Source organism: Mauremys mutica, chromosome 1 (assembly GCF_020497125.1).
Source record: "Mauremys mutica isolate MM-2020 ecotype Southern chromosome 1, ASM2049712v1, whole genome shotgun sequence".
Lineage (NCBI taxonomy): Eukaryota > Metazoa > Chordata > Testudines > Geoemydidae > Mauremys > Mauremys mutica.
Window position 1 is genome coordinate 16,908,389 of NC_059072.1, and position 13,684 is coordinate 16,922,072.

General features: G+C 45.0%; 1 protein-coding gene across 1 annotated transcript in view; it reads right to left on the bottom strand.

Moving 5' to 3' along the window:
• FRMD4A (FERM domain containing 4A) overlaps positions 1–9,849 on the bottom strand; it is a 314,917-nt gene extending 305,068 nt beyond the window's left edge. The window contains exon 1 of the mRNA XM_044983445.1: positions 9,792–9,849. Within this exon, the coding sequence (XP_044839380.1) occupies positions 9,792–9,803 (12 nt within the window). The 5' untranslated portion in view covers positions 9,804–9,849. The remainder of the gene's footprint in view (positions 1–9,791) is intronic.
• Positions 9,850–13,684: the final 3,835 nt, after the last annotated feature.

Here is a 13,684-nt window from a genome sequence, read left to right on the forward strand (position 1 = left end):
CCCATTGACTTCAGTATGAGCTATGAGATGCTGAGCATCCCTAGGAGGTACTCAGAACTTATCAGGTTTGGGCTCTAAATAGGACTGTACAACAGCTAAGTGACATATGGACTATGTCAAACAACACTGAAGATGTATTTTCTTTCATCCTTCATATGCTTTGTAAGTTTCTTTCTTTCTTCAATTAAAGTAACACCTGTTTGAAAAAAAAAATCTTAAACTGCAGGAAAATAGGGGAGTGAAGTTGCTCAAGAGAAGTCACGTGGTCAGAGGGAAGGCAGCCATGACAGGTGGTCATTTGAGAGTGCAGAGAAGTAGATGGGTCCTGATAGTTTTTAGGAAAATCTAAAAGGGCCCTACCACCTCCACAAAAATGAGGCTATTCAATGAGATGGCATTTTACTGTTAGGAGCCTGTAAGTAGAGGATGATGGGTACCTTTCTCCTAATCGAGTAAAAACTGGATTTGTACAAATTTAAAGGGGCATTGTCAACACTGTCAAAATAAAATGAAGATGTGTATTTAATTATGCTTTAACCTTCATAGCTTTTAAAGCCAGAAGAGACCATTATGCTCATCTAGTCTGATCTCCCCCATCACAGGCCAAAGAACCTCCCCTAGTAATATCTTTGTAAGCCCATAACTTCTGTTTGAGCTACAGCATCTCTATTGGAATGATATCCAGTCTTCATTCCAGTAGACATCAAGTGCTGGAGAATCCACCACATCCCTAGTAAGTTCCAGTGGTTAATTACTCTCACTGTTCCTTGTGTTACTAATAGCACCTTAAATCATTAAATACTTTAATCTAATTCACAGCTCTACATTCACACTGTCTACTTCGCGCCTTTCGCTCAGCTCAGACAAGTCATCCTAGACTGCACAGTTTCCCTTTCTGGTTTTCTTGCAGTAGCACAAGGTTAGTGGTACGTCAAATTCTGACCTCCATAGTGTAACCTCTCCTAGTGACACCCAGTTTGAGCTTGGTCAAACATGGGACTCCCTAGCTGGTCAGATCCAAACTGGCTGAAGGGGAGAACACCAGACTGGAGAACTGACCCGTTTTGGAGTTTCCATCACTGTAGGAAATTTATAAAATAAATCCCCACTCCTCTCTCCTCACCGGCATTTTCTATTTTGCTCTTAAAATATATATTTTTATTCATAGCAGGTTTTATAAAAGCTCCTTTAAATAATACTTTCTCCCCTGCCCCCTGCCCCCAAATCTACTTAATAGTATCCCTGAGAACCCAATCCTGCAAGCTGTTGAACAGCTGCTTGGAAGTGCTGAGCAAACTCAACTCCCACTGCAATTCAACAACTAAGGGCCTGTTTCTGCTCCCATTCTGTCCAGTGATAAAACTCCCATTGACTTCAATGGCGCAAGGTCAGACCTTAAATGAGTCCTTATTCTGTTGCTTAAAAACCAGGCAGTGGATGCAGAGGGTAAACCAGAGGATGCTGTTAATGCCAAAGGGAATCTCATTAGGGGCTGCTTCAAAGATCTGATTCCTCTGATAAATAAATGAGAATATCAGCTATTTCACAGCGGCCGACCGTTAGCAGTTGCTCTCTTACATTATGCATGATTTGTGACTGCTCAAAGTACAAACTAGCTGCTCACTCTTCCATTAGCAAGTCCCGGCAGCTCAGCTAAATCAGGCGATTTATTGCCGCTACCTAGGTTAATGGATCACTTTACATTTTGATAATGCCTTATTATTGCATTTGTTATTAAGAGAGATGTAATCTCCAGGTAGCAGAGGCTTACTAGCAGGCAAGAGAAGGTTTGTGTGATTAAAGCAGGGAAGGGGCCCACCATGCATGGGGTTTGCTTTGTGGATTTGTCTTCCATCACAACCTTCTGACAACCTTCCCCATCCTGTGCTGTTGCCGAGTACGGATTTTGATAACGGGTATTGATCGCCTGTGTTTATGAAATGGACGGCGTACAATATAAACTCTGTAATTGCACCGACAATGAGAAAATAAACACTCTTATTTATAGTATTGATTGCAAAGATTATCTACTAGATACACTTTGCTGCTGGAACACGGGCTCTATGTGACATTATGGGGATGCTTTTGCGTATGCCCAGGCCAAGCATAGTGGCCTAGCGGATACAGCACTGGAGTGGGACTCAGGAGACTTGTGTTTTATGCCTGGCTCAGCCACCAGCCTGTTGGGTGACCTGGAGCAAATCTCTGCCTCCCTTTGTGCCTCAGTTTCTCCATCTGTAAAATGGTACTGAGTTTCTTTGTAAAGCGCACTGAGATCTGCTGATGAAAAGCTCTGTACGAGAGCTAGGTATCATTGTCATAGTTGCCTGGCGTGGACATCTCTATTTTATTAATTAAGTGCCTATTATATTAATTCATTAAGCTTGCTCATTGCTGTAGAAGACACAAAAGAGACACTGTCTATGTCTTGGTACTTCAGAATGCAAAGGCCAAAGCATGTAGGTAATGGTGCTGGAATAATTTGTATATTCGGGGTGCTGGGAGCCATTGAACCAAACTGTAAATCCTGTCTATGACAGAAACCACTTCAAGCCAGGAGATGCTGCAGCACCCCCAGCACCCCTCCATGTAGGCATTGTCTACAGTTGTGTCAGAGTGGCATAGCCCTTTCCCGAGCAATGCAGCCTGCTCCACCCAATACTATCCAGCTCACTCCAAGGGACTGTATAGGCTATAGGGAATCCTATCCTCTTCCCCACAACCCTTTGGTGTACACATCCCCAAAGGCAGATGGAGGGAGATGCCCCAGTCCTTCACGGGGTATTGCAATTGTGGGCAGCCCCTTGCATGGACTGGGAGAAGATTTTCCAAGTATTTTGGATCAACAATGGTGACTGTAAGAAACAATCAGCAGAGCGTGATTTCTCCCCCTTCCCCCACCCACCCACACACAAAAAGCTCAGCACAGCTCTTATCAGTGCAACCAGAGTCAGGCTTCCTTTGCGCTCACTTGGTGCAGTTGCTGCTGATGGACCACAGAGGTACTGGTCCGAGATGAGCCTGACCCCAAATTCTAGATCTCAGTTTGTATCTCTGCAATGGACCGATTCCAAACAGCAAATCGGCATCCCCTGCAGATTTGGGATTCAGATGTTGATTTATGGACACCCCACCCCATGTTTGGCTGCCTTCCGATTTGGGGATTGCATCCTGCCTACTATAAAGACAGCAACTGAAGACCTAATTGGGCGTGAGAGTTTGGTTTAGACCCTTTTCTACTAGCTGCTCAGCACCTGAAAGAAGAGTGAATAAGGACATAGCCATTTGGTCACAACAGGTAGCCAAGCTTTTATTTTCCCCTACATAAATGCTGGTATTAATAAAGTATATTAAATTTCTTTCCCTTACTATTATTATTATTATTATGTTAACTATGTTGGGACCTGGGTATGTGGAACTCTGGAATCAGGCAAGGGCGGCTAACGCTACCCGTTGACTGCTGCTGCTGTCATTACTATATCTGTACTGGGGCAAGGAGCTACTGCCTCCCCGCGTACCAGCAGCCCCATCACTTCCAGCAGAAGGCCCCATTTTATCTTGGGACAGGCTGGCTTGCATCTAGACACAGGGCCCATCATTATTCCCCACCTCGACCCTGGTCTTTCTGATATACTTGGTGTACAGGGAGGGAGTGTTAGGGCTGGTGATTTTGGAGACGTGGCAGTTAGGAAGGGAGATGCACTGTAGACTGGGTAGTTGGCTTTGTGCTTGGCTGATGCCTAAGTCCCCCATGAGGCAACAGGGATCTGTCAGGTATTTTGTGATCCACTCAGGTTTTATCTGGATTGGGATGGGAATTCAGCATTCTTGGCTCGAGGATCCTTGTTCAAAATAAACCCATCAGAATTCTGCTACAAAGCCTCATTTATCAGGCCATTGCATCACTGCCTCTTTTGAGCTACCTTTTCCATCTGGGTTATTCTCTTTACTTTCTTTGCTTCTGGTTTTGTTGGAGACGTTGACATTCTGGGTCAATGGCTCCAGTACTGGTGAGCAACTGATTTAAACAAGCACAGCCGCTTAACACAGGGCCACCCAGAGCGGGGGGCAAGTGGGGCAATTTGCCCCAGGCCCCGGGCCCCTCAGGGTCCCCCACGGGAGTTTTTCGGGGCCCCTGGAGTGGGGTCCTTCACTTGCTCCAGGGGCCCCGGAAAACTCTCGCGGGGCTTGGAAGGAGCCCCCGCCGCCCAATTGCCACCAAAGACTCCAGGCCCCCGGAATCCTCTGGGCGGCCCTGGCTTAACATGCATTTGTTCCCTGGATACGTTGTGTCACACCACCAGGATTTCTCCCCTGGTCCCCAAACTTCCTGGATCTATTATTAAAGCCTTTGGAAATAGCCAATGCCCTGGTCTCAGATTTGTGTCCTTAGTTTTGGCCCGTTCCTGTCTGTGAATCATGGGTTTGGCTTGCAAACACAGCAGAGTCTCCTCTCAACAAACAGCTCCTAGGAAGCCCACTGGTGATGACAGCTAATTAGGAAATGTCATGTCTGATGTTTCCCTTTCATCTCCTCTAACAGAAGCCACAGAAACCAACAAAGCTCTCCAGTGCCCCTTAGTAAGAAGGGAAAGGAAGTGTCAATATGGGAACAGCTGCTTTTGAGATAGTAGAATGACAACATAACAAGTACATTATGTGCTGGGAGGAAGCCGTGGCAAATGTGAGGTGGATGCAAATTTTTAGCCTCTGCAAAAATCATATTCAAGTGGAATATTAGCTTTACGGGGGAAGTCGGAAACACAACTTTTGCCAAATCCTGCCCTGGCTTCTACCCTGCAAAACTCCGTTAAGCCACTCCAGTGACTGAGAAGGCCCCAATTCCTCTTATTCAGGACTTTTATCCTGGTGTCCTCAATGCTATTAATACTGACCTATCAGTTAAAGTGTACTTAAGTGAGAAGAACATGCTTCAAGCTGAGCTGAACTGCCAAGACCAGTAAGTGACAATGGGCCATATCCTGCAGTCCTTGCTGAAGTCAATCACAGTCAATGGGGAGTTTGCCTGAGCAAGGACTGGCCTCACGTTTAGATCCCCAGAGACTGCTTCTCATTTTCCATCTGCTGTTCCCTCGTTCCACCCTGTGATAAAATTGGCATGAGCGCTCATTTTATGTGATGAGATATGCAGTCCTGGAGCCTTCCAATTCCATTTGTTTTACTGCCCTACGAGGTATGTTTTATTGAAGTGACACCGAGTTCCAGAAAAGAAAAAAAAAAAAAGAACCAAGGACAATCCTTTGACATAGGAAAGGCAGAATTTTAATGCTCCAGCATCATGCGCTACAATTACCCAGTCTTGTAAGCAACCTCTTGGTTTGGAGCAATGGAGGGCACAAGAGGATTGAAACAGCAGCAGTGATAAATCACCTCGCTCTTGAAGCCATAAAACTGACATTGATAAAGATGTATGGTTTGGAACGTTCTTTAGGATCATTCCCGAGTGGTTCTTTTTACTTGACGGCAGAACTGGCTGCCTACAGCTCACTTCAGTTACTTGGGTTTGGGCAGTGCTAAGCTGAGTATGAATTTTCCTGGTAATGGTAGTGTGCTAGGTCATATGCAAATGACTCTATGTCAGCTTGGCCACTAGAATGATCTAGGACAACGGCACGTGCTTCATGTTCTGCATGTGCTTCATTTTGAATTTCACGTCAGCTTTTCTGTCCCCTGTCTCAGAGTCTCTTTATACTATCTTTTCATTAGGGGTGATAAAGCAAATGATGACAAGCACAGCCCAAGAGCATGGCAAGCCAGTAAACAAGATGCATGTAATACATCATTGGAGTTTGGTTAGAAGATTGTGCCTGACCCTATCAGGCAAAATGACTCCACATTAGTAACATCTAGACTTAATTATGGCAAGTCTCTATGGGTAGGGATGAAGCTTACAGCTAGTGCAGAACACAACAGCCTTGCTGCTCAAAAGGGATTACATTGTCCTGATTTTCCATTTTATGCAGTGGTTCTCCACTGAGCACAGAGTCTAGTTCAGAGTCACCAGCCTGACCTTCAAAGCAATGTGGTACACTGGGTGGGTCATCAGCCACACGGATTGAACCTAAACCCCCCCTCCACTACAGAAAGGATGTGGACAAATTGGAGAGAGTCCAGCGGAGGGCAATGATTAGGGGGCTGGGGCACATGGCTTATGAGGAGAGGCTGAGGGAACTGGGCTTATTTAGACTGCAGAAGAGAAGAGTGAGGTGGGGATTTGATAGCAGCCTTCAACTATCTGAAGGGGGGGTTCCAAAGAGGATGGAGCTCGGCTGTTCTCAGTGGTGGCAGATGACAGAACAAGGAGAAATGGTCACAAGTTGCAGTGGGGGAGGTCTAGGTTGGATATTAGGAAACACTATTTCACTAGGAGGGTGGTGAAGTAGGGAGGTGGTGGAATCTCCAGCCTTATTGGTTTTTAGGGCCCTGCTTGACAAAGCCCTGGCTGGATGATTTAGTTGAGGTTGGTCCTGCTTTGAGCAGCACTAGATGACCTCCTGAGGTCTCTTCCAACTTTAATCTTCTATAATTCCATGACCTCAGGCTTATAAAGCACAAGCCTCTCATGCCTGAGTTAGGGTCTCCACCTCTCTTAGCCAGGCGTGGAGCAGGCTCATTATTTTCTGTACTGGGCCAATTTACCACGAGAGGGAGAGAGCGTGCCATACTGAGCTGGTGTGGGTTACACATATCTAGAATTGGTCCTAAATCTACTTGACAAACCAGCTCTTTGCAACCAGGATCTCCAACTGACAGCTACCTTCTACTGGGAGAATGAAAATGTTGACCAATTGGGGTGGGAGGGGGATTCATGAGTATGGAATGCGGAGCCTTCAGAGGGGCCAGACTAAGGCTGTAGAATTTACCACCACAAGGAATAAGAATGAGCACTAATCTCATCACACCCAGAGCTAAATACAAAACTGCTTATTCACCCAAGCTCTCCCCCAGCGCTACCCTTGCTTACAGGGGTGGCAGATTTATAGACATTTTGGTGGTACCCAGAGCCTACCCCCCTAAACTCCACCCCCACCTGCCTAAGGCTCTGGGAGGGAGTTTGGGTGGGGAGAGGTCTAGGGTGCAGGCTCTGGGATGGAGTTTGGGTGCTGGGTTCAGGCTCCGGGCTGGTTCAGAAGGTGGGGGTGCAGGAGGGGGTGAGGGGTGCAGGCTCTGGGAGGAAGTTTGGGGGTGAGGGGTGCAGAGTGAGGGCTGTGGGGTGTGGCTGGGGATGAGGGGTTTGGGGTGTTGGAGAGGCTCAGGGCTAGGGCAGAAGGTTGGGGTGTGGGGGGTGCAGGCTCTGGGGTGGGGAGCTGCAGGGGAGAGGCAGGGACGGGGCCTAGGGGAGGGGGCAGGGGCAGCAAGGGGGGCTGGGGGACATGCGGGGTAGGTGTGGGGGGGTGGCAGGCAGGGACGGGGGAGATACCCGGCCCCAAACATTGGTGGAGCCCGGGCACCACGGGCCCATATAACTTGCCACCCCTGCTTGCTTGCTTGCATTGATATTCCTATTCTTCCCCCCCCACACACACTTTTTATTGACTAGAAAAAAAACCCAGAGACTGTCTTTTGCTGACAGGGCAGATGATAGACAGACAGATGATGTCACCAGCAAAAGACAGGTGACATCATCAGGTGCCAGTAGAGGTCAATATGAGAACGTAGACAGACTGATGTCTAGACAGATGATAATCCAGCACTGACGGGGGTGGAGGGACCTTTTGATTTCTAATTTAGAAATTGTTCCCAACCAACCCCCCCATATCAGAACACAAGGGCATTTAGATCCAGATCTGAACTTTGTGGCTAAGACCATCTGTCCATTCTAGGGGTCTTTACCCATAACAGCATCCACTATTACAGTGATTCTGAAAGACAAGTAGAAATGAATGTAAAAAGACTTGGACCCAGCATGCCCTTAGGGCACAGTCGTGCAAGGTGCCAAATGTTGCTGAGCTCTCTTGACTCCCATTGAGTCCAAGAGGATACTTGGCACCTAACTGGGAAAACTGGAACTTAGGCATAATCCAAAAAGCTCCATCCCCAATTATATAAATGTAGTTGGGGATTGTGTTTGTGTTTGTGTTTGTGTGTGTGTGTGTGTGTGTGTGTGTGTGTGTGCGCTAATTTACACTTACTATGAATCTGATCCATATTTTATTTGGATTATTTTAGCTTTTTCCCTGCACGTTGTCATAAGAATGCTGCAGAGAGAGACTGGATGGACAAGTGGGTAGAAAATAATAATGGACAGAGTTGAAACTCAAAAAACTCACTACGCAGCCGCAAGAATAGGACTGAATGGGAACAGAGAGTGGATTGCTCTCAGTGCGAGAGGCAAGCTGTTTAGTTTGGGGTGAAGCATTGTTGCAGGGCGGCGTAGGAATCTTGCACTGTTGCTCAGGTGTGATTGGACAAACATAGGAATGAAAACTGGACACTCTTTGCAACGGTTAAATTGACCATAGTATTTCCCATTCTAATGACAGGAAATACTGCAAGTAGCACAATGTAAAGTACCTCGGTACAGAAAATGTCCATAGAATCATAGGACTTGAAGGGACCTCGAGAGGTCATCTAGTCCAGTCCCCTGCTTTGTTTAATGAAACCTGCTGTTCAGGGACTTCAGTCTCCAGGTCAGCCAATCCAGAACCTTTCAGTAGCACTAGAACTAACCTGATTAAATGAGTCAGAATTATGAGTAGGCTGAAATGTATTGTGCTCCCAAATGTTTTAAAGTGATTGCAACACTCCAAGGAAAACGACTTGTCCACAACCCTGTCCAGAGCAGAGAGACTCCTACCGATTGCTGTTTGCATAGAGACGAATGCAGAATCCTCTCCTTTGCCCAGTGTTTTACACTCTTAACACACAACAGCTGGAAATGCTACACTTTGCACATTACTCAAAATATGTTGCTATTCAAGAAAAATTGCTCCAAATCTTGTTTAAAATGTTTTGTTATTTTTAAAAACAAACTCTTTAAAAAAAGATTATGGGATTTTAAAGTCAGCTGCTCTAGCACAGTGATTTTCAACCTTTTTTCCATTTGCGGATCCCTAACAAATTTCAAATGGAGGCACGGACCCCTTTGGAAATCTTAGCAATAGCCTGCAGACCCCCAGGGGTCCGTGGACCACAGGTTGAAAACCACTGGTGTAGAGTAAACCACTGATGTAGAGTAAACCACTGGTGTAGAGTAAATCTAAAGTAGCTCCATCCCTTTTAGGATAGGAGCCTTGATGACTGCAAGGGAGAACCTCCAGATTTACACCAGCAGAGATCAGACACAGGGATCATTTTCCTGAAAACATAATATACTTTGTTGGCTCATTCATCTATTTTAAAAATAAAACCAAAACCCAAGATCAAGGTCTGTGATTTAATAGCTATCACAATGCTAAAGACAAGGGCACTTGATGCTGAGGGGTATGCCATCTAAATGCTCTGTCACTGTAGTTTTCAATACTCCCTTCTACAAAATATTCCTAGAGCTATTAAGTCCAAAGCCATCTCTCAATTGTGCATATTTTACAAAACAAGTGCAAAATATGTCCTGCCTCCGAGTCAGACTTTTCTTGTTTTCTATATGATCACTTGGAACAGAAGACATTGCTCTTCCATAACACTCTGGGTATTGCTGGACATACTACCTAAAGGGGTCAGAAAACCTAAAGGGGTTAGGTCAATGAAACACTTTAATGTACTATTAAATTTGATGTCTCTTTCTGGGTTATTAGCATCTCGCTTTGAATAGGAAATTGTGGTTTACTTACAAACACATCCATTAGCAGGTGCTCCAGCGTAACTTCAATGTCTTCTAGTTTAGCTGCTAAAGTCATTGTGAAGGCAAATGTTAGTTCAGGTCCAGCAAACAGAAGAACCCTTAAGAGTCCCAGTTCAAATTGTCTATCGCTGAAGCTATTTCTTCAGCTGTAACAAACGTGTTATTTCACTGGTTTTTCTTTACCTGTAAATAAAACATAACATCTGAGCCAGGGTAATTCTCAGACTCAGGGCTGCCAGACCTAAAACCTGCTCTCCCGCTGCTGACAGAGGGTCCAAGGATTATTCCATACGTGGAAAGCGAAAGTCCAAGCCGAAGTATACGTGATCTCTTCCTTTTAGAGCTTCACAGTCAGAAGCAGTGTCGCATCTGGGAGAGCACAACAGAGCGAGACGCCCACACCCACAGAGCAAGAGACAGGGAGCGAGTGGAATAAACTGCCTTTGATTATGACTGATATTTATAGGACTACATGGGTTTGACTCCAGTCCATTTCTCTGTTCATTTCTGACCTTTCACAAATGGCTCAGGACACTGGAGCGTATTGTAAAGCGGGGGCAGTAGGTCTCACAGAAGTTGGCTGTGACCAGCGCCGGGCCAATTCACACAAGCACACTATCAATAGTTCTTTGTCAGAGCATATCAAGCTCTTCACTGTAGCTGGGGACAGAGGGGAGCACAGATGCGTAAAAAACAAGGAAACAAAAGTTGTTTGGATACTAGTTTTTTCCTAGGAATATTATTAGATCCCTTTACTCACTTCTAAAAGAATCAAAATAGAGGCAAATCTGTGGCCCTTCTTCAAGGTCGGGATGAACCGGAATAACCTAAAACTGCCTTCAGTTTGGATCCTGCCAGGTTCTGAGGGCCTTCTGTAGCGGCCAAAATCCCTCAAGTCCCATGGACTTCATTGGGGAGCTGAGTGCTCAGGGTCTTGCAATACTTGGGCCTGACAGGAGTCCAGGACACTGAGCCCTTTCCACAGGCAGAATCTCATTTTTTATTTTATTTAAAGAACAGAACTAAGTCTGGAGCATGAGCCGAATGACTTGCTACCTCCCTGTTTCCCAGAGTTTGCTTCTGCTCCCATTTCAGTCAGTGGTGAAATAATCATAGTTGGTCTCAAAATAGTTTTTTTTCACCTGTAGCTCTCACATTGCTCTTCAAAAGAAGGGAAGTATCACTGGGCCTGATCCAATGTGCATTCAAGCAAATGGGAGTAGTTCTAGTGATTTCAGTGGGTATTGGATTGGACACATTACCCCTATTTTACAGATGAGGAAACTGAGGCACAGACAGATGACATGACCAGCCCAGGGTCACTGGTAAAGCCAGGAACAGAACTCAAGTCTCTCAACTCCCAGACGGTGTCCTATTCACTGAACTATTTTGTTTCCCATTGGCACCAATGGGAGCATGATCAGCCAATGGATTACTCTACCAAACACTTTTTTGTTTTAAATCTACTCAGACTCACTAATATCTTTTGAGTGGTTTTGCACGTGATGTATTTCAGAATAAAAAAATAAGGGGCTTGACCAAAGAATTCAGGAACAGAAGCTCAATATTACTTATAAAGGTGGGAGATGGAGTCAGTCGATGAAGCTCAGCAGAACATTAAATCATAAATTCCATCTAAATGTTCTCAGAGTTATAGCTGAGATCACATTTGCAGACATCTGGGACAGGCATCTGAACAGGACCTGTCTGCGATGGGAGACTTTTACTAGACAACAGCATGATAGACCATTTGGGGCATGCTGTGATGGATGGTTTCAATATAATTTTCCTGATGGACAAACTCTGATACACACAAGCTCTGATAATCAAATAATAGATTAGCCACTCCAGAAATAGATTCTGTGTCGGAGGGAGAATCTTTAGCACAGCAGCTGCCTTCACCAGCCTGTTCATCCTGCCACTCTTTTGTTAAAACTTTGACAAAGTATGTAACTTCACTGACCTGGACAGAGTAGGTTTCTTAATGAGCACAATTTAATTTTTTTTTGTTTTTGTTTTACAAGGAACAAACTCTGGAGGGTTTTGCACTGGAGACTGCAAAAACTCAAGGAATCACAATTCAAAGTACAGACTGCTCACTCAGCCCAGTGTCTGGCCAGAACAAGAAATCTCATAAAAGCTGAATTTTGCAAGCAAAGAGCCCCATCTTACAAATGCTAATGAGCATACTGCTTGCTACCATGAGGAGTCATGTTCACTTTAGTCTGACCACAGTCAAAAGCAGTATGCTCAGTAGAAAGTATTTGTAGGACTGGGTCCTAAGGGCCTGATCTTGTGAACTTCTGTGAGCCCTCTAGTCATGGTGAGATCAATTGGAGCTAAGGTGCCTGCATCTCACAGCTTTGCCACCTTGCAAGATCAGGTCCTAAACTTGTTGGATGGTCATTTGAATCAAAAGCAAATCCCAACCCTTTTCCAGCTCACCTATATATATATATATATATACACACACACACACACACACACACATATATACCTATCCCATAGAACTGGAAGGGACCTTGAAAGGTCATCAAGTCCAGCCCCCTGCCTTTACTAGCAGGACCAAGTACTGATTTTGCTACAGATTGCTAAAAGAGGCCCCCCCTCAAGGACTGAACTCACAACCCTGGGCTTAGCAGGCCAGTGCTCAAACCACTGAGCTATCTTTCCCTCCCTCTCCATCACTACTCAAGAGCTAATAATTGTGGAGCAGTTGACCTAGAGAGGAACTGAGTCAGCTCCAAGTCAGAAAACAAAGATTGATTTGGCCCAATATGGCAGTCCTTATAGTCTTACTTAGTTTCCCCCCCTCAAAGCTCTTCTGCAAACACTGACCAATTAATGGCAATTAGACTGACGTGGGGTCGAAGTCATCCTTGGTGTAACGTCCCTGGAAACCAGTAACCACCAGGAATGAATCATATATTTGTTCACCTTCAAATTAATGCGAGTATCTGACTAGACTGGCTAAAAAGAACTTTCATTGCAGTAAAACAAGTGATTTCTTCTATATTTAGCACACAATAGCTATCTGTTAAATACAGAAGTACTAATTTATAGGTTCTTTTCTATAGGATGCCTTGACGCGATGGTACAACATTTTGTTCAGGGCAAACTTAGATAGAACATGTATACAGTGCCTTTTCACTCTTCCTATAGCTGTATTATAATATCAGCCAGAGAGATTAAACAACCAGAGATGTCTTTCAGGGCTCAAAATGAATTTTCTATCTGATGAATCACTAAGACAAACACAGGCTCCTTTTTCTATTCACAAAGATGAATTTCAAGATTTCAAAACTAATAGACAGTGTCAGGCACAAATAAGGGGAAAAAAGGATGATGGGAACCCATAATGACTTCTCCGATTCTCCCTCTGTAGCCACCTGTCACTAACATGGTCACATGCTCCACCAGTCAGAGCAAGGCAGGGGTGCTGGAACAATTTTTATAGGGCGGGTGCTGAGAGCCATTGAACCAAACTGTAAACCCTGTATATGATGGAAACCACTTCAAGCTATGGGGTGTGGCAGCACCTCCAGTTCCAGCATCTATGCAGCAAAGAGGTATTCAAGGGTGAGCTGACTGATTTATGTGGCCCATGTGCCCCATTATCACATTCAGAGATACTATACATCTGACGAAGTGGATATTCACCCACGAAAGCTCATGCTCCAATATGTCTGTTAGTCTATAAGGTGCCACAGGACTCTTTGCTGCTTTTACAGATCCAGACTAACACAGCTACCCCTCTGATACCTATCACCTTTGTAATTAAAGATACATATTAACCCATAACTGATTGTATTACTGATATACTGGTTGCATACAGAAGCTCAAAAGCTAGTCCCATTCCCCAACAGAAGATGGTCCAATAAA